This window comes from Melospiza melodia, chromosome 3, assembly GCF_035770615.1.
Source record: "Melospiza melodia melodia isolate bMelMel2 chromosome 3, bMelMel2.pri, whole genome shotgun sequence".
Lineage (NCBI taxonomy): Eukaryota > Metazoa > Chordata > Aves > Passeriformes > Passerellidae > Melospiza > Melospiza melodia.
In genome coordinates this window covers 107,839,865-107,865,907 of record NC_086196.1, presented here as the reverse complement: position 1 = coordinate 107,865,907, position 26,043 = coordinate 107,839,865, and the positions used below count along the sequence as shown (strand labels likewise).

Sequence of the window (26,043 nt, the reverse complement as noted above, 5' to 3'; positions counted from 1 at the left end):
CAGCCAGCATGCTGAGATCTCAGCAGCATCTGGGCTCATGGGCTGCTGGGGAACTGTGGGAGGGGAGGGCAGCAGCAGAAGAAATGAGGGGCTTGAGAAAAGCAGGTTTTGTCATCCTCCAGAATGAATTTGTGGGGCCATGGCTGGAAATCAGCAGTGGTTGTGAGCCACCTTAGGGGCAGGGAGAGAGCAGTGATCTAAACCCACTGCCATGCCATCCTAAAGGCCAGTGGAGGCAGTGGCACCCCAGAACACCTTCATGCCAAATATATGGATGGCAGCTGGAAATGTAGCTACATTTCCAGTGTAATGAGAAAGCAGGGAGTGCATGGAAAATGTGGGACATGGTCCCCCCCTCACCACTTCCCTTTCCATTCCGCATCCTTTCCCAATCAGCTCCATCAGTTTGACTCATCCTTTTCTGCCAGGTCCCCGTTAAGGGCATATGTAAATGTCTTAAGGCATGAATGGGGGCAAGGCTGGATGCTTGATCTGAGCACTGTGATTTGTTCTTTCCAGACCTCCCTGCCATATCCCAGTGGTGGGGAAATCCAGAAGGGGGCATTTGGAAAATCTTTGATCCCCATAATGCACAAGCCAGGCAGTCTCCATGTTGACAGTGCTGTGGGATCTCTGGGCAGATCTCCCCAGGTGGATTTGCAGGAGTCCAGGGAGATGAGGTAAACCAAGGTGTCTGCTGCTCCAGTGTGCTGTTCACGTCACTCTTCCCATCTCCTGTGGTCCTTTTGCACAGTCAGCTGTCCCATGTATTAAGGCAAACATGTGTGTATTCAGCATTTTGCCCATCTATGATGATCCAGCTCAATGTCTAACCAAACAGCAAGCCCCAAAAGCGGATGTGGTGGTGGGGAAGAGGAAGCAGGGCTTCAAAGCATCTCAGGATGGGTCCTCTGCTGGACTTGGCTTTTTTGTCAGCCACTGCTTGGCCATTTTTAAGTGACTCCAGCAACTGAAAGCTTAAGGACAATTAATCAGCTTTGCATCCTTTTGGGTTTATGTTTTTCATTCCCTCCTTCATAGAAGTGACCATGCTAAGTAGCTTTGTCTCCTTTCATGGTACAACCATTCCCTCCCTTCTCTTTTTACCTCTTCTCATGTTCTTTTGTCCTCAATTTTCTCCAGGCCAAGATCCAGGAGGCGAAGACAAGAAAAGTCCTCTGAACATTCAGGTAGGTACAGGACACGTCTCTCCTACCTTTGTAGTCTTGACTCTGAGGTGACATTTGGAAAGCTTGGTTGAAACTCATTGTTTTAAAAATGTCTTTGAAGTCATTTCAATTCCTTGATGGGCTCAGTGAACTCTCCCAGAGCCCAGTCCCTGGGAGTGTTCTCTGGTGGTGCAGTGAAAATTCCTCCAGTGTGAAGTGTTGAGTCACGGCAGCTGGAGTAGTACCTAGGTGACCTGGAAATGCTGTGCAGGAAAATGAAACATTTGTCTCCATCCTGCTCATGCCATTTATCTCCCTGCAGCCTTTATAATGTCAGAATGAGACTAGAAAAGGAAGGCATTTAGTAGGAAATGAGAAATTTTCCCACTCCTTTCACCTGACCTTGAAGGAAAAAACCTTTCCTTGGTGCTGTTTTTGAGCTGAAACATTTGAGATGTGAAGTGGATTCATGGACATTGCCTGGTCTTGCACTGGGAGAAATAGGGAAACTTCCTATGACAGAAAGTCCTTTTGACTTTTCCAATGAAGGAGAAGGAGACTTCCAGATGGGCTCAGCCAAGGCAGGGTGTGAATTTGTCATTCTCTGACAGCACAGTCCCAAAGCCACCTCTGGCAGGTTCACAGTGACAAATCTCTTCCCTGGCTGTCTCTGCCTGTGTCAGTGTTGCAGGCTGAGGCTGGGGCAGGAGATGCCTTGTGCCTGTCCCTGCCTTGCCTGATCCCTGACAAGTGGAATTGTGCCAGACAGAATGCTGTGTCAGGTGCATCTGGGTCAGGCAGTGCTTTCAGGTTGGAAGCCTCATTGACACTGTTGTTGTTCCTTTGGCATCTCCGTGGGGGAATGATAGGGGAGAGGAGACTTGGCAATATAATTCTGCTGATGCAGAAAAAGGGATCAGATCTCCTGGTTCCTTGGCTTAGGATTAGTTCTGTCAAATCCTGGGTATGTCCCCCTTGGAAGGACATCTTAATTACTGATCTGCAGCTGCAATGCTTAATGCAGTTAAGGCGAAGTATTGGTCATTGAAGTAGGTGAATTTTTTTCTGGATTAATTTTGGACTAGGAATGGTTTAGGTCATTAATCCATACCTGTGTCTCTTTGATTACTGACTGGGACATTTTACAGAGGGAAAGAAATCCAATTTTAAGAGTGATGTTCCTCTCATAGTCTTGGATGCCATGTGATTTAACCCTCTGTGGAACCATGTGCAGAACTAGTTGTCCTAATTCTAACAGCTGTGTTGGGGAGTATTTCAGAATGACTGGCCATCAGCTATTTCCATCAAGGACATTTTGAATTGTCAGTATTAGCCAAGATATGATTTGTTTTGTGATAGGTCGTGTTTATGTTGGGTTTGGGTATCTCTGCTGGAAAGAAAGCAGAGAGTAAACCCCTGGAATTATGAAGTAGAGCAAAAGAGGAATGTTTGGATGGTCAATTTGTTCTCCACAGCTCTTGACTCGCTTAATTCTGGGGCTGTCCATTGGAGAGTGCAAAGCTGCTTTCTCTTCCACTGCCTGGTGCCATTGTTTGCGTCCCAGCACTTTGTTTGATGTGAAGAGAATTAAGCAAAATCCCACACCAACAAGCTGCAAACCAGAACTGAGCAGGAATTACAGAAATATGGGACATGTAAAGGAGCTTTTGGAAGGGTCTACATCTTAGACAGTGTGAATGCCTCAGCCCTGGCCAGGCTTAGGGCTGGCTGCCCTAGGGAAGGGAATGGAAGGGGATGGAGTTGGGGTGGGGTTTTGCAGCCATGGAAACGAGAGAAGCATGGGCAGCGTGTCACAAAGGGGCAGCCCCAGCCTGGGCTGGTGCAGGTTGTGCTGGACACGGCCCCAGCGGCAGCAGACGCGTCTGGCTCTGCCTCTGTGTGCCGAGCGCCGGCGATTGGAGTCACCCGGCCTTGTTCTGAGGGTACCGAGCTCCTGGCCCTGTCTACACTGAGTGTTCTCAGATTCAGACCCTGTCACTTCTGCCTGTCAGAAGCACAGGTTTGAAGATGGATTTCACCAGAAAAGCAAAGACCGTGGAAGGAAAAGGTGTGGCTAGCAGGGAGCTGTAGGGCAGCTGAGTTGTGGGACAGGGAGAGGAGTAGGAGGGTGCATGTGCAGCTGAGCCATTGCTGGAGAGCACAGGGCTCTGGGCTCCCTGCTGTCCCAGGGCAGCCCAGAGGCCAGGCTGTGCCTGTGGGAGCTCTGGGCAAGTGGCTCAGGGATTTTCTCCTGGCCTGATTCTGGCAGCTGCTGCTGGCAATGAGAATGTTTCATTGTGCAGCTGTTTAGAAGTTTCCATGGAATGTGTCCCATGAGATAGGGAGCTTCAGATGCTTTAGGTTTGCATTGCAGGCTCTGATATATTTTGTATCTCCACTTTGCAGCCCTGACTGGCTCCCCTCTTGCCAAGACATTTTCCCTGGCAAGTCCTTCAATACTCCTTCCCTCCAAGTCCTTGCTTCCCATCCCCAAGAGCTCACTTTCTCCCATGGCAAGCAAGATATGGAGTAGAGAGCAGGAGACTGGGAAACCTGGCACTGACTCTAAGGAAGAGATAAGAAGTAAAGAGCTCACCTCTGAGGAAAAAGGACATAAGGTAAGGAGACCAATCTAAGTCCAGTGTGGTAAATTTTCAGTTGATGTGCTGTTGGCAGAGCTCTCAGACCTTTGCCCTGACAGGAACTGACCCTTTCAGTCAAGTTTTAACATGTCCTGATCTGGCCCTTTAGAATCAAATCCCAGAAATGATGGGATACTAAGGATGAGCGTCCCTTTGCCCCTGCTGCCTCCAGCCCCATTCCTGGCCATGGCCTGGGGGCCCTGGAGCAGCTTGGGCAGGCAGAGAGCTTGCAGAGAGCAGCAGGGCAGGGAGCTCTGCTGAACTTGCTAAATGCCAGTGAGCCTGAGCTGATGGATGTGTGGGAGCTGGAGAGCAGCGAGCATGCCGAGAGCTCAGCAGCATCTGGGCTCATGGGCTGCTGGGGAACTGTAGGAGGGGAGGGCAGCAGCAGAAGAAATGAGGGGCTTGAGAAAAGCAGGTTTTGTCATCCTGCAGAATGGCTTTGTGGGGCCATGGCTGGAGATCAGCAGTGGTAGTGTGTCACCTTAGGGGCAGGGAGAGAGCAGTGATCTAAAGCCACAGCCATGCCATCCTAAAGGCCAGTGGAGGCAGTGGCACCTCAGAATACCTTGATGTCCTTGGGAATGTAGGTGCACTTGCAGAGGAGAGAGCATGAGGGTAGAGGTGTCAAATGTGGGACTTGGTCTTCTCCCTCACCGTTTCCCTTTGCGTTCTCCATCCTGTGCCAATCAGCTCCATCAGTTTGACTTGTGTATTCCTGCCAGGTCCCAGTTGGGGGCATATCTAAATGTCATGAGGTATGAATTGAGGCAAGGCTGAGTGCTTGATCTGAGCACTGTGATTTGTTCTTTCCAGACCACCTTGCCATATCCCAGTGGTGGGGAAATCCAGAAGGGGGCATTTGGAAAATCATTGATCCCCATGATGCGCCAGCCAGGCAGTCTCCATGTTGACAGTGCTGTGGGATCTCTGGGCAGATCTCCCCAGGTGGATTTGCAGGAGTCCAGGGAGATGAGGTAAGCCAAGGTGTCTGCTGCTCCAGTGTGCTGTTCACGTCACTCTTCCCATCTCCTGTGGTTGTTTTGCACAGTCAGCTGTTCCCTGTATTAAGGCAAACATCTGTGTATTCAGGATTTTGCCCATCTGTGATGATCCAGCTCAATGTCAAACCAAACAGCAATGCCCCAAGAGCAGAGGTGGTGGTGTGGAAGAAGGGCAGGGCTTCAAAGCATCTCAGGATGTGTCCCCTTCTGGACTTGGCTATTATTACAGCCTGAGCTTGGCCAGCTCTGTGTGGATCCAGCAACTGAAAACTTAAGGACAATTAATCAGCTTTGCATCCTCTTGGGTTTGTGTTGCATTTCCTCCTTCATAGAAATGACCATGCTGAGTATTTCTGTCTCCTTTCATGGTACACCCATTCCCTCCCTTCTCTTTCTACCTCCTCATAATATGTTCCTTTGTCCTCCATTTTCTCCAGGCCAAGATCCAGGAGGCGAAGACAAGAAAAGTCCTCTGAACATTCAGGTAGGTACAGGACACGTCTGTCCTACCTTTGTAGTCTTGACTCTGAGGTGACTTTTGGAAAGCTTGGTTGAAACTCATTGTTTTAAAAATGTCTTTAAAGTCATTTCAATTCCTTGATGGGCTCAGTGAACTCTCCCAGAGCCCAGTCCCTGGGAGTGTTCTCTGGTGGTGCAGTGAAAATTCCTCCAGTGTGAAGTGTTGAGTCACGGCAGCTGGAGTAGTACCTAGGTGACCTGGAAATGCTGTGCAGGAAAAGGAACCATTCCTCTCCATCCTGCACATACATTTTATCTCCCGGCAGCCTTTATAATGTCAGAATGAGACTAGAAAAGGAAGGCATTTAGCAGGAAATGAGAAATATTCCCACTCCTTCCTTCTGCTTTTTAAGGATAAAAGCTTTCCTTGGGGTATTTTCTGACCTGAACCCTCTGAGATGTGAAGTGGATTCATGGACATTGCCTGGTCTTGCACTGGGAGGAATAGGGAAGCCTCCTATGACAGAAAGTCCTTTTGACTTTTCCAATGAAGGAGAAGGAGACTTCCAAATGGGCTCAGCCTAGGCAGGGTGTGAGTTTGTTATCCTCTGACTCCACAGTCCCAAACCCCACCTATGGCAGGTTTACAGTGACACCTCTCTTCCATGGCTGTGTCTGCCTGTGTCAGTGTTGCAGGCTGAGGCTGGGGCAGGAGCTGCCTTGTGCCTTGTGCCTGTCCCTGCCTTGCCTGATCCCTGACAAGTGGAATTGTGCCAGACAGAATTCCGTGTCTGGTGCATCTGGGTCACACAATGCTTCCATGTTGAAAGCATTGCCTCAGAGTTTTCCCCTGGCCTGCCTCCAGTGTCTGCTAGCAGGAGCATATTTCCCTGTGCAGCTGTTTAGACATTTCCAGGAAATCTCTCCCATGAAATACAGAGCTTCAGGTGCTTTAGATTTGCTTTGTGGGCTCTGTTACCTTTTGTTTCTCCCTTTGCAGGCCTGACTGACTCCAGTATTTGCAAGAGTCATCCACAGACACGGCCCTCCTCACTACTTCCATCGAAGCCATTGCCTCCCATCCCAGAGAGCTCTTCTCCCATCAAGCCAAGCAAGGTGCTTGATGGAAAGAAAGGGAAAATGAGCACTGGCTACAACAATATTGTAAGAAGCAGCCGGGAGCAGAATTCAGAGACAAAGGGACATAAGGTAAGGACACCAAGCTAAGTCCTGTATGGTAGATTTTCAGTTTATCCACAAACACGTGGATGCCAGCTGGGAATGTAGGCACCCTTGCAGAGGAGAGAACAGGGGTGTGAGGTGTCAAATGTGGGACATGGTCTCTCCCTCACCAGTTGCCTTTCCATTCCCCATCCCGTGCCAATCAGCTCCATCAGTTTGACTTGTTTATTCCTACTTGGTTGCAGTTGAGGGCATATGAAAATGTCTTGGGTTATGAATATGGGCAAGTCTGGATGCTTGATCTGAGCACTGTGTTCTACTCTTTTCAGACCTCCTTGCCAAATTGCAATGGTGGGGAAATGAAGAAGGCATCCTTTGGACTGCCTTTGATCCCCCCAATTGGCAAGGCAGGCAGTCTTACTCTTGACAGTTCTGTGGAGTCTCTGCCAAGCTCTCCCCAGTTGGATTTGCAGGCGTACTGGGATATGGGGTAAGCCAAGGTGTCTGCTGCTCCAGTGTGCTGTACACCTCACTCTTCCCATCTCCTGTGGTCATTTTGCACAGTCAGCTGTCCCATGTATTAAGGCAAGCATCTGTGTATTCACCATTTTTCTGCTCGTTCTACTTTTCACATGTTCTTTTGTCCTCCATCTTCTCCAGGCCAAGCTCCAGCAGCAGTAGTGAAGAGGAGTTCTTTGAAGATGCAGGTAGGTACAGGGCATGTCTGTCCTAAAATGACCTTTCTAGTCTTGACCCTGAGGTGTCAATTGAAAAGCTTGGCTAAATTGCAACGTTTTCAAAGTTGCCATTCCTCGATGGGCAGAGTGGACTCTCCCAGAGCAGAGTCCCTTGGGAGTGTTCTCCAGTGTTGCAGTGAAAATTCCTCCAGTGTGAAGCATTGAGTGTCAGGAGCTGCAGTGGTACCCTGGCATCCTGGAAATGCTGTGCAGGAAAAGGAAACATTCTTCTCCATCCTGCACATGACTTTTATCTCCCTGCAGCCTTTCTGGAGTTAAAATAAGATGAGAAAAGGAAGGCATTTAGCAGGAAATGAGGAATGCTCCCACTCCTTCCACCTGCCATTGAAGGAGAAAAGCTTTCCTTGGGGCTGTTTCTGAGCTGAAACCTTTGAGATGTGAAGGAGATTCATGGACATTGCCTGGTCTTGCACTGGGAGGAATAGGGAAACCTCCTATGACAGAAAGTCCTTTTGACTTTTCCAATGAAGGAGAAGGAGACTTCCAAATGGGCTCAGCCTAGGCAGGGTGTGAGTTTGTCATCCTCTGACAGCACAGTCCCAAAGCCACCTATGGCAGGTTCACAGTGACAAATCTCTTCCCTGGCTGTCTCTGCCTGTGTCAGTGTTGCAGGCTGAGGCTGGGGCAGGAGATGCCTTGTGCCTGTCCCTGCCTTGCCTGATCCCTGACAAGTGGAATTGTGCCAGACAGAATGCTGGGTCTGGCAGTGCTTTCAGGTTGGAAGCCTCATTGACACTGTTGTTGTTTCTTTGGCATCTCTGGATGTGTAATGATAGGAGAGATGAGAGTTGGAGAAATAATTCTGGTGATGCAGAAAAAAGGATCAGATCCCCTGGTTCCTTGGCTTAGGGTTAGTTCTGCCAAATCCTGGGTATGGCCCCTTTGGAATGGCTCCTTCATTGCTGATATGCAGCTGCAATGCTTAATGCAGCTAGGGAGAAGTATTACTCAATAAGTAAGGTGACGTTTTTTCTGGATTAATTCTGGTCTAGAAATTACTTATCCAAATCACCTTTTTCCTATCTTACTTTTTGTTACTCACCTAAGCTTTCTGCAGGGTGAATGAATCCAGTTTTGAAACAGGTTTTCCTCTCATAGTGCTTGGATGCCACATGATTTTATCCTCTGTAAATGTATCCAATGTAAAGAATTATTTCTCCTAGTTCTGACAGCTCAGTTGGGGAGTATTCAGAATGACTGGCCATCAGCTATTTCCATTAAGGGCATTTTGAATTGTCAGTATTAGCCAAGATTAGAATTGTTTTGAGACAGGTTACATTAATTTCAGTTTGGGTTTCTCTGCTGAAAAGAAATCAGAGAATAAACCCCTGGAAGAAGTAAATATAGCACAAGTGGAATCTGGGGATGAGGACTTTGTTCTTTACAAATACAGACTTACAGAATACTGGACACATCTCATGGAGAGAGCAAAGCTGCTTTTGCATCTAACACGTGGTGCCATTGTTTGTGTCCCAGAACTTCCTTTGTTATAAAGAGTAATATAAAAAATCCCCGAAACTGCAAAACCCAACCTAGAATTGAGTGGGAAATACAAAATAAAGGCCTTGAAAACTCCTTTTGAAAACAATTACTTCCTTGCCAGTGTCAGATTCTAGAGAGCACTGTGAATTCCCAGCTGTTTGGAAGAAAAGGGATCCTGTAGTAGTGGGGAGGCAAGGGGCACAAGGTGAAGTAGTAGAACCCTTCTCTCTTGTCTTGGCAGCTCCATATTGTTCAGAGAAATTAAACTGATGCTAGTTTCATGAAAAGTCAAAAACCAAGCAATCTTTTCAGTAACTAAAATACACTTTGAATTCCTGAATCATTAGAAGGGCTGATTATAAAGGCATGAGTTCAATTAACTCACTTCTTCTCTTGTCCCTGTTCGGCAGCTTCTTCTGAACCTACAACAAAAACCCAGAGAAAGGAGGAAGAGAGCTCTCAGTGCAAGACAGGACCTGGGATGCCTCTGTTCCCAAAGGAACTCATGGACCCCTTCAGTTTGGATACTCATGTGCTGGAGCCCGGCCTTGGGAATGGAGGTCTGGGCTCCCGGCTGGCTCAGGGGGCCTTGGCCCAGCAGCCTGGCTCACCCTCACAAAAAGGTAAGGTGGGACCTGGGCTGCTCTCTGGTGGGATGAAGGATGTTTTGGCAGCGCAGAGAGGCTGTGCACATTGGCAGGGAACAGCTGTGCCCTGCATGTGCCCCCTGCAAGGAGCTGTGCTGCTGCCAGTGCCCCTGGAGCTGTAGGGCTGCTGAGCTGTGGGGCAGGGAGAGGAGCAGCAGGGTGCATGTGCAGCTGAGCCATTGCTGGAGAGCACAGGGCTCTGGGCTCCCTGCTGTCCCAGGGCAGCCCAGAGGCCAGGCTGTGCCTGTGCTGGCTCTGGGGAAGTAGCTCAGGGTTTTCCCCTGGCCTGTCTCAAGTGTCTGCCAGCCAGGAGCATGTTTCCCTGTGCAGCTGTTTAGAAGCTTACAGGAAATGTGTCCCATGAAATATGGAGCTTCAGATGCTTTAGGTTTGCTTCACAGTTTGTTAAATTTTGTGTGTCCATTTTGCAGACTTGACTGACTGCCATGGTCCCAAGGAGGTTACCCTGGGATCTGTAGTTTCCCTGCCACCTTCCCAGATGCTCTTACCTTCCAAGACCTTGCCTTCCATCCATAATTGCCCTCGTTCCTCAAAACCCAGATCTTACTCTCCTTTATTATTAAGCTGACCATTCTGCAGGGTAAAAAGTCCTGATTTATGGCATTGTATTATTTTCTACCTTGCTGCTATATAATTTTTATCCTCTGTGAGGCTGTTGTATAGAATGATTAGTTCTCAGAATTTTAACAACTCTGTTGGAGTGCATTTCAGAATGAGCTCCATTGTTGTACTTGCATTAAGAAAAACAACCTCTAGTCAGGCTGGCCTGAAAGTTGCCCAATCTCATACAATTTTGAAGGAAAATCCTCGGGGAAAATGAATTATCCAGTGTCAAGAACACAATTTACATTTGGGTATCACTGCAAACCTAGACTTGTCTTTGAATGTCCTCTAAAATATTCCAACAAAGAGAAGGAAATGTTGATCTAAATGCGTGCAGGTATTAGAACCTGGGAGTTCTTTTAGGAACCATAAAGAAGATGTTTACTGAAATCAGCATGATTAAGGGCAGACAAGAATGTCTGTCAAGAGCAATCTCCATCTCTGCTCTTCTCTCTCAGACACAGAGGCTGTCCAGCATGCAGGGGCTGAGGCCTTTGTCATGCAGCAGGTTTCAGTCTGCTGGCCAACAGAGCAATGCCATGTCTGCTGCCAGTAGCCCATCCCTTGGGAGAAGCTCTAGGCATTGTGCCTTGCTGCTCTCAATCCTAATCTCTGTTTTAGGACAGCTCTGCAATCTGAGAGATTGCCTGTTGGCCAGCATGGCATTTTTGGGGGCTTGAAATCTGCCAGAGATTTACAGGAACCTTTGCTTCCATTCCCAGGCCTCTCACTGAACCAGACCAGGGAGATGGATCATCTCAGAAGTCCTGGTCTTAAGAGGGACAAAGAGCTGAGGGACAACTCTGGAAAGGTAAGGGATAAGGACAGGGGTGAGCAGACTTCCTTTCCAGTGGCTGTTTCGTGCTTGGCCCTAAATGTCACTGAAAATCATAATCTTCCACTCCTTGGGGGAGGGGGATTCTCTTGGGAATTTATTTGACAACTCCAGGGCAATTGCTTGGCCATCTCCAGTGGTGCCAAGGTCACTGTTTGGAGATGGTGCTAAGGTCATGCCAGAAGCATTCTTTATATGCAAAGGCTGTTTTAGAGAAGTTCTGAATGGCAGAGCGAGCTACATATCAGTGAATGTGGGCAAAGTGCATCCTTGGAAGCTGAGAAGCAAAGATTGAAGCCTATGGCACTCTATGGACTCTGAGCTCCTGATGAGATGATGTGTCTGGTTTGTGTGTCCCTGCTCACAGTCTGTGATGTATCTCCATTGCACCTAGGTCCGTGATGCATTGGGCAAGTTGGCTCAAAAGAACTTAGAGTGGAAGAAAATGGAGCTTTTGGAAAAAGTGACAAAGAGGAGACAAAGGCAGCTTACTCCTAAGCCAGTTGAGCCTGCGGATGCAGCTGAAGCAAGTAAGTGGTGGCTACACTTGTGGTGGTCCTTTTTGACCACTTGCTTGCCCTTTGCACAATGTTGCAGTCAGACTGGGGGGCTGTTCTGCTTGCATGGGATTTAATTCTGTTTCCCAAATTAAAATACAGAGGTATGAAGTGTCTTGCCCATGGTCTCACTGAGTCAGTAAGAGAATATCAGCTTCCCACCTCCATCTCTAAATTCTTTCAAAGTAGAAAGTTCTGTCTTGCCAAGTACACTGGGGCTTCAGACTCTCTCCTGGAGAGCAGCCTCCAGTGAAGGTGAGGCCAAAAGAATGCTTCTCAACCAGGCTGCAACCTGGAAGAAACAAAATTCACCTCCAGAGATCCTTCTCCTGCCACTCCCTGCTGAGGAGCCGGCGCTGTGGAGCTGTGCTGGAGCCCCAGGCCGGGCTTCTGTTGTAGCCCCAGGAGCCAGCAGCGTTCCCGAGGGAATCCCGGCCGAGGGGCTCTGCCTGCAGGGCTGTGAGCACTGCCCGAGGGCGGCAGCAGGGCCCGCAGGAGGCAGCACTCAGCCCGAGGGCATCACGCAGGGCTCTCTGCACTTTCTGTGGGAACTGCCCCTGCCTGCCTCTGGAACAGAACAGAAGCAGAGCAATACTGGGTTATTCTTGTTCTTAGGGGAAGCATCACTGCAGTTTGCTTTTAAGCTAGAAGAGGATAGATTTAGATTATATATCAAGGAAAAATATTTTTATAAATGAAGGTGATGAAAAGCTGACAAGATTTGCCCAGAGAGGCTGTTGTTGGTCTATCCTTGAAGGTGTTTTCATGAGGCTCTGAGGAATCTGATCTAGATGGTGTCCCTGCTCACAGGGGTTGGACTAGATGGTGGTTAGAGGTGCCTTCCAACCCAAACTCTCTAGGGTTCTGTGATTGTGTGATCCCTGTCCCATATTGGTGTGCCATTGTTATACTTGAAGTTCTTTGGGATAGCAAAGAGATGTTACCCATCTCCAGCAAGTTTTCTGGTCCTTTCCATCATCACCCTGTCCAGCACCCTCCACTTACAAGCTCCTCTCTGGTCCCTGCAGGCTTTAGCCTATCGCCTGTCCATGGCACAGCTCCTGGTGTGCAGAGGAAACATCCTGGAAGTGCCATGAAGAAGAAGGTTGTGAAAAAGCAGGACAATGTTCCTTCACTGCCCAGTACACCCACCCTCCATGGGGAGGGCAGCTTCCCACGCAGCTCCTCAGGTAAGCCTGCTCCGTAGCAGCTTTTTCCTGCAGGGGTTTGTATTTGCACAAGGAGCACAAACTGCCTCCTGCCTCAGCCAACACAGCTGGGATCTTGGGTCCGTAGTCTGGCAAATCTACTTTTGAGTTACTCCAAAAGTTGATTGTCTAGAATATTTGAAGTCAATGGAAACAGAGGTGCTGTCAGGTGTGAAGGGTCAGGTGTGGCTGTTACCTGGTCGTTGCTCTGTGGGGATTGAGCCTGGCCCAGCAGGGTTGGGTTGGTCAGGCCTGGCTTGGTGCTATCACATGGCAGCTGCAGGTCTTTCCTCAGGGAGCTGCAGAGTGTCCCTGTCCTCAGGGCTGGGGGAAATCAGGGTTCTGAGACAAGAGAGGCCCCTGAGGGGTTCCCTCCTGGGCTGGCCAGTCCTGCTGTGGGCACTGTCTGGCAGGGAGTGGGAACTCTGTGGCCTCAGGAAGCTGCTGCTGGCTGTGGCACCTGTGCCACTTGGGAGCTGGTACTGTGGGGGCAATTGTCAGCTTCAGCCTGGAGCTGTGCGCAGCTGGGGGAGGCTGGGAGCAAGCAAGGAGCCCCAGGATGCAGGCAGCAGGGATTCTCTGAGGCAGTGGCAGCGTGTGCCACACGGAGCCCTGGCTGGGAGATGGGGGAGATGGGGCTGCAGGCCGCACCATGGCGGGTGCCGTGCCCGGGGCTGCAGCGCCCATGGCCGACCCTCTCCTTACAGTGACCCCGCAGACGGCCACTGGTGCCAAGCGCCGAGAGGAGCCGCTCCGTGGGCGTGGGCAGAAGGAGGGAGCATTTTCAGACCCACAGCAGTCCTTGCAGGAGGCACTCTCCATGCTGGACAGCGATGACTGGTAAGAAAGGCCCCGTTCCCTCTGTGTCCCTCTGAGCATTAAGGTTGGTCAGAAGCTTTTGTGTCTTGCTCCTGCCTCGGAGCTCCGAGAGCCCAGAGGGCCAAAGGGCACTGGTGAAAGGCGTGCAGAGCAGGGAGAGCATAAAGATTGGAGAGCAGCCTTTTCTTGGCCTTGCTCTGCAGCAGTGCTGCAGCTGCAGCAGGTCCGTGCTGTTTCCTGGCTTTGCCTGCTGCTCCTTGGAGCTGCAAAGGAAATGTGGAGGGAAGAGAGAAAGCTGTGGGACAAGATGATTTTCTGGCTGAAGGCAGAAGCAGGATGGCAGCAGTTTTGGGTGTAGAGATTTGGGTGCCTTGGGCCACTGGCCCAGTGGGACTGAGTACGATTCCTCTCTGCTCCCACTGCTGTCAGCAATGGCAGGGACTCGTGCATGTGAGTCCCAGAAGCAGCTCCAGAGAGCTCCTCTTTTTTGAAAAATGGACTGAATTGTGATTTCAAGTCTCTCAGCCTTCCATTACTCCTGAAGGGCTCATGGCAGAAGAGAAGGAAAAAGAAATAAAATCCTCTAGGACTCTTGCATTTTGGGAATTCAACTTTTCCTTCTCACTGCTTCATATGGGCCTGAGATGTTTTGTCAATACTCAGTGTCCTAAAATTCTACACAGACAGAAGGAGGCCCAGAGGTGATAACCAATATCACCTAACATTTGTAAGGTTATTTTTTTGATGTCTGGGTTAGCATCCACTCACTGGTGGATGCTTCATTTTCACAGGGATAAGCATGAAAAATTGGCCTCAATGCATCTCCTTTGCTTTGCCCTTTCTCTTGTGCTTTCTCTTCCCCATTTCTCTTTGGTGCCCTGTGAGGTGCAGAGAGCTTCTGCAGGTCTGGGGGGTCCTGATGACACTCAGGGTGCCTGTGAGATCAGTCACCAGCCATGGGCTGCAGCCCTGATGCCTCACATACCTTCCTGAGGCTGAGGGCCTGCACAAAGCAAGTGCTGAGAGATGGAGTTGTTTGCACCTTTTAAATAACATATTGCTGTTGTGGGGCCTGTTTTAGGTAGGAGTGTTGTGGGAAAAGCCAGAGTCTCAACAGTTCTTGCCCAGGGGTGGAATCTTAATAATCTGGGATGACATACTGCTGCATTTTTGGGGAATGTGTGAGGTGGAGTGGATTGGGTGACAGATAGGCCTAGATTGTAGAGTGGAAACTCATCTCCAGAGTGGCAGTGCAGACTCTCAGGGCTGAACTGCCTGCTGGGGCTGACAAAGAAGGAAAATACTGTCCCAGGGACAGCCCAATGGGACTGTGTCTCAGGGACAGGTACAGGGAGGTGACAAGAAACAGCAGCATGGCCCGGCCTCACAGCTTCTAGGAAGCAGTGACAGAGGGACTTAATAGCAGAGATTTTCAGAAAGGCCACACATGAACACTCTGAAAGCTCTCTTTGTCTCTTGGATTTGTGTATGTTTTTGACAGCCACAGCGTCCTGTGGCAATGGGTTCCATGATTTCATTAAGTGCTCCTTGAAAAGCACCTCCCATGGTTTGGCGGAGCTGCCAGCCTGGTCATTTCAGAGGGGGCTGCCTAGTTCTTGGGTCGAGAGAAAAATGAATCTTTTTGGTACTTGTCTTTCAGGGAACTGAAGAAGAAGGGACTCTTCAACATCCCACGACTGGCTGAGTCCCATCCAGAAGTCCTGCTGTGTCGACTTCGTGAGATTTGCTTGGCAGCTACCAGCGAGGTGAGAACATTGTTCTGAATTGTCCCCCATACTTCATACACAGCTTGTAGAGTAGATGTGTGCTTGTTCATCTCCATGTGTGCTCAGGGACTGCCTTCACTTCTGGCTTTAGACCTTCTACTTCTAATGTCTCTCAGCTGTCTGTAGGATCTGTGTGTACCTGCAGCTGTATTTACTGGCAGGTTGGATATCTGGCACTTGTCTTTGAGTGTGGTGTCATTATAATGCAAGGCAGAAACTGAGACACTAATGACATTATATGCCAGAGTCCCAATCTCTGCCCAAGCTGTAACTGGACACTGCAATGAGTCTGTAGGTCTGAGCCTGTGTTTTCTGTTTCCTGTCTGAGTGCTTCAACTACAGGTGTTGATAAACAGGAGCCCCTGACTGTTTTATCTTTGACCTGTGCCTTTATGGTTTGAAAGCATCCCTTACTTTAATTTGCTTTGGTTTTCAAATCAAAGGGCCTAAAATCGAAGCAGTTGACATTATAGAAGGGTGAAGTAGAAGACTTTAGTGAAACATATTTTTTATGCCTGCAGTAAGCAGGTGTGAGGCCAGAAATTGATGCCAGAGTAAGTGCCTTTCTGTGCTTGGGCTCTTCTGCTCTTCCTGTGCTTTTATGTTCCTCTGCAGACAGTGGGACATGCTGTGATTTCCTGGGAGTTTTGTCTAAGAAAACTGGTTTTCTTTTTAAGGTCATTCTTATGTTTCCCCTCATGACTTCCCCAGGTGACCAACCTCCGGTCCAAGGTGTCCTGCTCTGCAATCATCACTCTGGGAGAGCTCTTTGCCATCTTGAAGAAGGACATGGACTCCGAGGCGGATGAGGTTGCTGCGGTCCTTCTCCCCATGGTGTGGAACTCCCCAGAGTTTATTCAGAAGGCAGCCTGTCAGAGCCTGGGGATGATGGTAGAGAACGTGACTCCTGCCCGAGCAATGACTGTTCTCCTGGACAGGGGAGTCAAGTAGGTTCTTCTTCTTTTAGTGATGTTCTTCACCTTCCAGTGTGTGGGTGGGGGAAGGGACCCGAGAGAGAGAATGGGAATGCTGGGAGGGAAGGGTCCTGTATCCTTCATCTTCCGTGGACTCAGTGACTTGATTCTCTGATCAACCTCCTTTCTTTCCTCTTGTCACCTATTTCAGCCCCCCTGCAGCCCATTAGGTCACAGAGTCACAGAACTGTAGAATATGGGCAGTTGGATGGGTCCCATCAGGACCATCCAGTCCAGCTCCTGGCCTTGCACAGAACAACCCAAGGGTCACAGCGTGTGCCTGAGATTGTTGTCCAAATGCTTCTTCAACTCTGCCAGGCTTGGTACTGTGAGCACTGCCCTGGGGAGCCTATTGCAGGGCCCAAGCACCCTGTGGGTGAAAAACTTTTTCTAATATCCAAACTAAAGCTCCTCTGACTCAGCTTGCTGCTGCTTCCTGGAGTTCTCCCAGTCTGTCAGAGTTTCCTAGATGTGGTGACTGATGGGGAAGGGAAAGTGCCTGCAAAGTCTAAGGATAGAGCCTTGTGTTTTGCGGGAAGAGGGACACTTGCAATTGCAGCTGCAAGCACTGTGGATATTTTGCAGTGCTAACCACAGAGGCCCTGGGAAAAACCACGTATCCTCATGATCCATTAACCTGAGAAATAAGGAGTGTCCTTGCTGGGGTGTGGAGCACATGGGGGAGAATGTGCTGGGTGTGGCACAGCCTGCCCAGCAGGTGCAGCTGCTGCCAAAAGGAGTCTTGTGTGTGTGTCCTGGCCTTAGAGCTCTGCTTTCTATTCAAAATGATGTTTCATGTTAGCCTTGAGATGATGATTCACTTTCCAGGTACCTTCCCAGGGTGAGGGCCATGGGACAGCTGAAGCAAATGCTGCCCTAAGTGTTGGTGCTGGGCCTGATAGTTCCCAAGAGATAGTCTCTAGATCAGGACAGCCTGGCTCAAATGCCTGCCACCCTTTCCTCAGCTTTGGAACAGGGTAAAACACTCAGATGCATTCCTTGCCTAGCTTTGAAAAGAAACAGGCTGCATTGTTGGATAATCCACAACTTCACACACCACAGCATGCTTTCCCTGCATTTTTCTTTCCCCAGAGGTCTGCAGATTTAGGGATGAATGGGTGGAAAGAGCCTCATGCTGCTGCAGCTCTGTGTACTGAGTGTCCTCTGATGGTTCAGCATGAATTGTCCTTAATTTCTAAATAATTCCTATGTGATCTATTACTTTAATCTTTCTCCAAGTAAATTTTGGGAAAGAAATGGGAGTATCAGCTAGTGCAGGGAGACTGAATTCTGTGCAGGCAGTCCTTCTGTACAATGCTAACTTAGTGTTTCTCTGAGGACAGAACCTTCTGCAGGTGTTGGAAGGTGCAGGGAGAGCCCAGGCTCCTTCCCCCAGCAAGGACAGGGAGCACGCTCTGGCCAAGGCCTGTGCTGCTGCTGCTGCTCCTTGTCCCTGTGGCCCAGGGTTTGCTCTCTCCTTCCCAGGAGCCGCTACGTCCAGGTGCGCAAGTGCGCGGCCCAACTCCTCCTGTCCTTGATGGAGAAAATGGGAGTCACCAAGCTCGCAGGCACCCCCAGGGCTGAGAGGCTCCCACAGGTGGCAGGGAGACTGGCTCAGGACTGTCACAAGGACACAAGGTAATGATCTTCATCTCACCTCCAAAACCAGGAAAACCATTTTGTGTTTGGCTTTAAAGGTAAAACCACAAAAGAGTGGAAACAAAAGGAAATAATGAGTGACCTCACTGCGTGGCAAAGGGGCATAGAATCATGGAATATGCTGAGTTGGAAGGGACCCATGCAGGTCATCCAGTCCAGCTCCTGGCCATGTGCAGGACAGCCCAAGAGTCACTCCATGTGCCTGAGAGCATTGTCCAAACGCTTCTTGAGCTCTGTCAGGCTTGGTGCTGTGACTGCTGCTCTGGGCTGCCTGGGGAAATGACTGTACCGGGTAACCTGAGGCTGGCCAGCAAGAAGGAGCATTGCCACCTTCCTGTGACTTGAAGGAGTCTTTACTGAGATCAAAAGAGCTCAGATTATCCAGTCCAACAGTTTTGATTGGCCTTAGGTGCACAAGAGAAAGCCAAAGTGTTGGCTAATGTTCATCACTGGAGGATCCCAAACATCTGTTTCTCATTAGCTTAAGACTTCCCTAGAAATATTTCAGAGTTCTTCAGCCAATGTATTCAGTCTTTCTAAACCTCATCAACAGATTTCTAGAATGCTGTTATCTGTGGCTCAGTGACCTCAAAATTTCTTCTTGAAGAAATCTGTGAATTCCTAGTCGCAAAATCACCCCAAGCCACCAAAATCCCCTTACTTTGATGATGAAATTCCCATTAATAGCTGCCAAGAACACCAGAGCAACTAGCTGCCCATATGCATACATATAGTATAGAATAATCAAAAGCAAGCATGAGGCGAGAAAGGTAAATTCCTGTGCAATGGCAGCAGGACACTGGACAGTAACAGAGCTAACAGGCTCTGACAGCAAAGCAGATGTGTTTTGCTTGTTCCCTGCGATCCTTTGATCCCAGAGAAGCACATCCCCAGTTTCAGAGAGTAATGGTATTTTTCTCTTGCCCCACATTCTCCTCCTGCCTCTTGTGTTGTGCAGTGTCAAATGAGGTAAATCTCTCTTTGCTGAGTAGGTAGTGCCTTCTCATGCAAGGATTGCACCTGATGAATTTAAGGCATCAGCCTCTTCTGTTAACACTCTTCCTTTGTTCATTTCCTTTTGTTTCCTTCCTTCCTTAGGCATTGTGGACAGGAGATGGTGAAGATGTTGCTAAATAACCAAAAATTTAAAAAGCTTTTGGAGCAATCTCTTTCCCCGCATGACTTGGAAGATATCCTGACAAGAATTAAGAAGAAGGCAAGTGCTTGGCAGGAGAAATGTCTCCTTTGTGCAAGTATTGTGACTACTAATATGAGATCAAACATACCCAAGTGTCTTTATCTCATTCCTCTCCTGCTGAATCATTTTGCTTCTGGGAATGAGCTGTTAATCCTCAGCCTGTTCATCTGCAGACCACAGAGGAACTGATATTATTATGGAAGAAGTGGAGTTTTGAATACTTTGAATATCAGTCACAAAGAGGAAAGGAAAGGAGGAGAAAATGGGTTTGCACTCACGTGTATGCCCCCACCACATTCTCCCTACTCTGCCCCCAGTAAAGCAATTAAGTGAGAATAGTGCTTCTGAACATAACAGTCTTTGCAAGAGACTGGAAATAGTAGTGCCAAGGAAATTTCCAAATATACAAAAGATGTCCAAGTCAATCCTAGTTACTACAGTTACTGTCTGTCTTTTGGGAATACTGCCCTCCTGTCGAGCCCTGTGGAGCTGGAAGAAGCTTGGTGAATTCAGCAGCATCCAGTGGGAAATCATCTCTTTGTCTGGGGGATTTTATTCTTTTCATCTACATTACAGAAGGGAGTGTGCCTTGGTGCACGAGCAGGGAGAGTAAGTGTTGAACCAAATCAACTTCCAACACAATGGGCCAACCTCCAAAGAGTCCAATTTTTTCTGCGGCTTCCTTTAAGACCACTCATTGCCTATGGGTCTGCATTATTCCCATTTATGCTCAAGAGTAGTGAATTTGGGATTTTAGACTGCTGCTCAGTGTGGTAGCACCCATAACCTGTCTTGGGCTATTGAAAACAGAGTTGGCATCACTGAATCTCTGGTCCGTGTATTTCTGTAAGTTAGGAAATGTTTCCCTAAGCTTTGGTAGCAGTGATCCTGGTTCGAACTTGTGTTTTAAAGAGGGAATTTCCTATTTTATATTCTAAAGATTCATGGGGTTTCTTTATGTCTTTGTAGGAGATGGAAAACCAGAAGGGTGAATGCCCATCTGTCGAGGAGCCAGTGAAGAAGAGGAATGACAGCCCCAAGAAGCCCCAGACCCCATTGCCGTCTATCAAACGGTACTGAGCACTTTTGTCAGATGTGACAAAGCACATGACAAGCTCTACATGCCTCTTCCTCAGGCAAATATTTCTGCTGGAGATGACCAGTGCCAGAGATTGTTTCCTTTCCCTACAAATGCTCTAGGATAAAAAATGTCTCCTTCTGTATTGTGTTGAACACAACTTTTCTGGAGAGCTTTCCACAAAAATTGGGTGACAAAAAGATACCCATTGGTTGCAGCTCAGATGATCCAGTGCAGTGGCAAGGGCAGTGCTATGGAGGCTAGGAGAGGGCTAAATCTCTGCTGCCTGGCTTGAGACAAGTAAATTCAACCAGGGTTTTTTTTTCATCCAAGTGGAGTCCTTTTTAGATGGGTGTTTTAATGAGAAGTCCCAGTTTAGAAGCAAGATGCCATTCCCCAAACAAGCAGTTCCCATCCATGTGGTTTGGCCTGGCTGATTCCTGGTTTTTTTACCCTCAAACAGTACCAAGTTTGAGTAGTAAGGAGCAAGGCAATTCCTGAGCCATTTTGGTCAACAAGTGTCTCAATGTGGACTTCTTGTCCTGGTATTCCTGTCCTTCATATAGTTTGCTTGATGGACAGTATGTTTGGTTTATTTCCCCCTATGCTGCAATCAGCATTTAAGACAGGAATTTGGTCCTTGCTGTCTTTTCATGCCAGTGGCAGAGCTACTTGTACCTGTTCTCTTCTGACAACAGAGGGGATTTATTTAGCTCTGTCCTGCTCAGTGGTGGCAGGAAAGTGACCACAAGCCTCCATAGCATGGCTAGCATCTTCCTGTGCTCATGGAAGAGACAATTTGATCCCAGAGGATAATACTCAGTGGGTTTGTTAAGCTGTGCATCTAGTCTCTAGGGAAGCAAACCAAATGTGAGTGTAGTTCTTGGATGTCTGGCTTCCATTTTTATCTCTGTTCCTGATTTTCTGGATCCTTCAGATATGCCCCTGTTTGTCTGTTCAGATGAATCTGAGCTACTTTTCCAGATTGTCATGCCTGGTGTAGAGACACTTCAGAGTGATGAGTTTCTATATTATAAAACACACACATGCCACATGAGGAGGCATTTAAACTTGGAAGTAGTGTGTCTCTTTCCCCACAAAGCAATGTGTGCCTTGGAAACCATCTGAAGATAGATCAGATGCATCTCATCCTTGGTTTTCCTGAGTGAGCAGTGGTGTCACTTGCAGATTGCCTCCCATAATGGTTGTCATGAGGTCCATGTTGTCCTTCAGAGCTTCATGATTTTCTAGCTTGAAATCACATCATTAGGAAAGCTCCTCAGGATGTTTTGCTCACAATTAACTGAAGGTATTATCAGTAACAGGTCCAAATTTGGTTTTGTTTTCCAGGGTGAAGTCTGCCCCTGGTGGACGCCTCCTCCACCGTCCAAAAGCCCAGGTCACGTTACCTGCAAGTGTGGAAGGAAGGGAGTCACTGCAGAAGCTTTACCATCTCCTGGAAGCCAAGGGGTTTCAGACACGGATGGAAGGAGTGGCACTCCTCCTAGACCTGTGCAAATCCAGCCCCCAGCTGATCTCCACTAATGTTGTCCAAGTATGTATCTTCATTTTTCCTTTCATTTAGCTCCTTTCCCAAGCCTGAAGAAGTAAAGTTAATTCAGCTTGTCTTGGCACTACATCCTGGCTGTTTGGGACAGGCTGGTCCCTCTTACCCAGACAAATGTAATTGAGGTCCAGGCTTCAGGACAAGTTCTTTCAGTCCAGCTGTATTTGTCTGGCAGGTGCCTATTGCTGCCGTTCATCAGAGGATAGAAGAATTTTCTGCTGGTGTAACTGCTGCTGTCTCCTACTCCCAGTTGGGTTAAGTGAAGGGAATCCAGCCATTGAAAGCATGGCAATTATTCTCTAGATGAAAAATAGGTTTGCATGGGGAAGAGAAGTATCAGGCTGGGTTGGTTTAAACAAAATGTTTTTAAAAGGATACTTCTGTAACTCCATCTTGTCTTGCACAGGTGCAACTCTGGCTACTCATTCCATCCTCATCCCTATTCCTCTTGGCAAAGATGGTGCTCACCCTTCTTGAGGGGCCTTTTTTTCTCTTTGGAAAAAGAGGAAAACAGCTAAGGACAGATCCATCCTTTCTCCTCCCATAGCTGCTTTTTCCCTTTTTCCAGAAAATGGTGCCTGATACTGTGGCTGTCAAGGGACTGAACCTGCTCTAATGAGAGCTGTATAGCACATTACATTTCAGAAGTCCACCTTTTACTTAGAGAAATGGTCTGGATCCTGGAAGAGTTGACCAGAGGCCTGCCCTTTTCCAGACACAGGTTCTGAGACAGACAAAATAAAACTTAGATCTCCTCCCACCAAAGTTTTGGCAAAATCATAATTGCCCTCAGTACTTGAGGCAACTGTATAGAAGAATGGGCATGGTAAATATCTGCTTCCATAATTCAAAAGAAAAGGTAGCCCTTTTGAATTAATAAATGGAATTGATTTAATGGTTTATAGGTGGAGAGAAATACCATAGGAACTTTTCTGTCCCCAGCCAAAACTCTTAAAAACAGATGAAAATCTTTCCAGCAGCATCAGGTTGCACAACCATTCCAGTGAGTGGCCCACAGGAAAACAGTGAAATTGTGCAAGCAAGGCTGACCTGACAGAAAGGATCACTTTCATCTTTTATATTGCTGAGTGCTCATTTCTACATGCCCTCTTCAAACAAGGTCATTTTAATCCAGCTTTCATGTTGTTTGTTCTCCTCACAGATTTTTGATTATTTTGTCCTGAGAATAAACGACACCCATAAAAAAGTGAAGCAGCAGGCGCTGGAGGTGCTGGCAGAAATGATTGGACTCCTGGAAGATGCCCTGATGCCGGTGATGACCCGTTTGATGGAGGGAATAACAAAGAACCTGAACTCAAAGGATCCCGGGGTTCATGCCGCAGCTGTGAGGGCACTGGACAAATCCATTGCTTATTTAGGTAAGGCTGAGCCTGGCATGGACTCCCCTCACCTGTGTCTCTGTCTGTCCCACACAAGAGAGCGCCGAGTGCCTTGGGAGCTGTTGTTGTCTGTGGAAGGCTCCAGCTGACACCCACCAGAAGCTGGGCAGGTGCGGTCCTTATGCACCATCCCCAACAGGCTGGAATGTGCAGCAGCATTTCCCAACAGTCCCAGGCTGCCTTGGCTCTGTGCCGCTGCTCTGAAGAGCAAGTCCTGGACTCCAGCTTTGCTACAATTCAGAGCCAAAGGGGTTTTGCAGTTTGCTTGGGCCCCGTCTGACTTGCCAAGTGAACAGCTTTGCTGTTGGCATGAAGGGACACTGGCCCATCAGAGTTTCTGCAGGGCAGCCACCTGGAAGGCTCTGCATTAGAGGCATTAGCTGCCTATTTCCCACCTTTCTCATTTGTCTTCTTTTTCCAACGGGGAACTGATGATTCACCAAGTTCATTTCTTTAGAACAAATGGGTCTAAATCCAGCTGTCAATGATGCCTTGCTCCACGTGTTGTTTTGAATGGAGCAAGATGGCAATGGGAAATACCTGCCTGGGGAAGGGCTGCTGTAAATTCCTCTGCCACACAGATTTATGTCAGCTCTGAGAATGCCGCTGGGGGAATATGCCTGAAAAACAGTGTGTTAGAAGAGTCAGGTCTTCAAGGGGAGTTTCCACTTTCTCCACCTCAGCTGCTCTGTGAAGTCACAAACTGCCTGACTCAGTGCCTTTCTGTGTCCCAAGTATGGGCTTCTTCCTTTTTGCTCTGGCATGCAAAACCTTTCTACTGCTTCCATGTGACTGAGCTCTTGAGGTCCCTGGTGTGAAATGTTTTAACATAGCTCCTGGTCCAGCAGACAACTTTCGATTTACAAATGTGAAAGGAGAGCTTTTCTTTTGGAATTTTAAACCTTGCCAAGTAGGCTGGAAGGAAAGAAGAAAAGGATTCAAAAATCAGCAGAAATTGACTTTATTGTATTAAATGGGGTTGCCCTGCCCTTTCCCTCCCCACTGTCCTTTCTCCTGTGCCCTCAGAAGAGTGAGCAGAAGCGTGTGTTTCACTTGTAGATGAAGTGTCACTGATGAAAGAGCTCAGCCACCAATGGAGCCAACTGAGTGGTGAAGCTCTGCTGGATGTCACGGAGCGTATCACAGGTATGGCCTCCCCTTCTAAGCCAAGAGGTCTCTGAGGGAGTATTGAGAGGGAATGCCTGTGAGCAGAGAGCAGAGTAGCTCCTCCACATGAGGAGGTGCTGAGCTTGTCCCTCCTGCCCAATGGCCAAGGCAGGTGTATTTGGCAGCTTTCCCTGGCTGCTGCAGAGCTGTGCAGCATCTGAGATGGGGGCAGCGCTCGGCCTCGGGGCTCAGCTCTCACTGGGGCTCTTCTCAACTTCCATAGTGACCAATGTCTTTAATTGTATTTAACTCAAATGAAGTCTCATTTTTAAATGGGTACCATAACCCTTTTCCTGCTTAGCAGAATTGGTTTGGGGTTCTTTCAGGGGCTCTTTCAATGTTGATGACTGCTGGCGGATTAACAGCATAGAGAAAATGAAGTCTCTTCCACCACAGAATAGTAAATGGCTACTACATAACATTTTGGCTGACCAAAACACTGGTCTCGAGCATTTCAGGTTTTGATCTCTCAGCCAAATCTGCCATGCAAGGACCCTGTTGGTAGTAAATTTTTATCTATGTTTGATATAGTTCAGTTCAGAAAACGAGCAGACAGCGGATTTCAGAGAAAACACTCATGTTTTGGTTAAATTTCAGTCCCCTGGGTAGCCTTTTTCTCTCTCTGTGCCCCTATTTCAGCGCACATTGTAAGAAAAAAATGCCATTAACATTGAGAGGGGAAATGCTATTAAAATGTGGAGGTGCCTACATGCCAGGGCAATGGGGTCTGGGTGATTCTCTAAGACACCCTGAGGTTTGAAAGAGGTCTTTGGCAGAATGCTTTTGTGGCTCCCAACAAAGACACCAGCTAGTCACTGGTGTTTCTCATCCAGCTGTCAAGCAGCACCCATCTCTGGTGGGCTGGAGTTTTGAAGTGTGTTCTAATACTGCCCTTTGCCACGGAGCAAAGGGAAGTGCCAGATTAGACTTTTGGCCCTTGACATCAAAATTTAAAAAAATGGAATCATTCCTTTTATTAGAAATCTCTCAATTGCCTCTCTAGGGTCCATTTCCAAATCTTCCATGTCGGTTTAGACAACTTGTTAAGGGAAATAGAAGGCAATTTGACATTTCATTCATTGTTCATGCAGAAACAAATTGTGAAATAATTTAGTAATAGTACAAAGACTCTGCCACAGCTACAAGGCTCTGGTTGGAGAAATTAGTCTGGAGGGGTTGGTGGTTCTGTTTCAAGGATGATCAGCTGCATTGCCCATTTCTGGGGTCATGGGGCTCTGTGTGCTGTTTCACTGATCTTGGCCAGAGCGGCTCCCAAGAAGCAAAAGCAGAGGTAGATCCTTGTTTGCATTGAGGCTGGTGGGTAAGGAGCTGTGTGTCTGTCCCAGCAGTGCTTGTGGAATGGGTTCATGCCAGGAGCCCTGAAGTGGTGCAGCGCTACGCCCTGCCCGTGCTCTGGTCCTGCCTGGAGAACAAGGCGCTGCCGGTGCGAAGCGCCAACGTCTGCGCTGTGGTCACCAAGCTGGCCTGTGCCCTCTGCGAGGTGATGGGCACCCAGCTGATCAAGTGTGCTGAGAGCAAGCCTCCACACGTGCAGGAAAACCTCTCCAGCCTTTTGGGCTGGTGAAGGTTTCACGTTCTCCAGAAAGCTGGCCAGAGAGACCTCCGGATGGGACTTTGAGCTGTGCCAGAAATGACAAAATACTGAGGAAGGGTGTGCATCTGCCCTCGCTCTGTTCATCGCCCTTCCTAGTCATGGCATGGGGGGCCTGAAGGAACTCCTGACTTGAGGACGAGGTGAAGACCACGCATGGATCAGCCTCACAAAAAGGTAAGTAGGCAGCAGGGCTGCTCTCTGTAGGGAGGAAG

General features: G+C 48.4%; 1 protein-coding gene across 1 annotated transcript; it reads left to right on the top strand.

Moving 5' to 3' along the window:
- The first annotated feature begins 4,696 nt into the window (after window positions 1-4,696).
- LOC134416599 (TOG array regulator of axonemal microtubules protein 2-like) lies at window positions 4,697-25,801 on the top strand. Its single transcript, XM_063153359.1, has 18 exons — window positions 4,697-4,788; window positions 5,253-5,299; window positions 6,275-6,483; window positions 6,786-6,946; window positions 7,117-7,163; window positions 10,690-10,778; window positions 11,197-11,332; window positions 12,388-12,549; window positions 13,248-13,407; window positions 15,047-15,152; window positions 15,885-16,120; window positions 17,633-17,785; window positions 18,905-19,022; window positions 19,974-20,077; window positions 21,433-21,637; window positions 22,812-23,028; window positions 24,109-24,195; window positions 25,566-25,801. The coding sequence occupies exons 1-18, from the start codon at window positions 4,697-4,699 to the stop codon at window positions 25,799-25,801; spliced, it is 2,565 nt and encodes an 854-aa protein (XP_063009429.1).
- The last annotated feature ends 242 nt before the right edge of the window (window positions 25,802-26,043 follow it).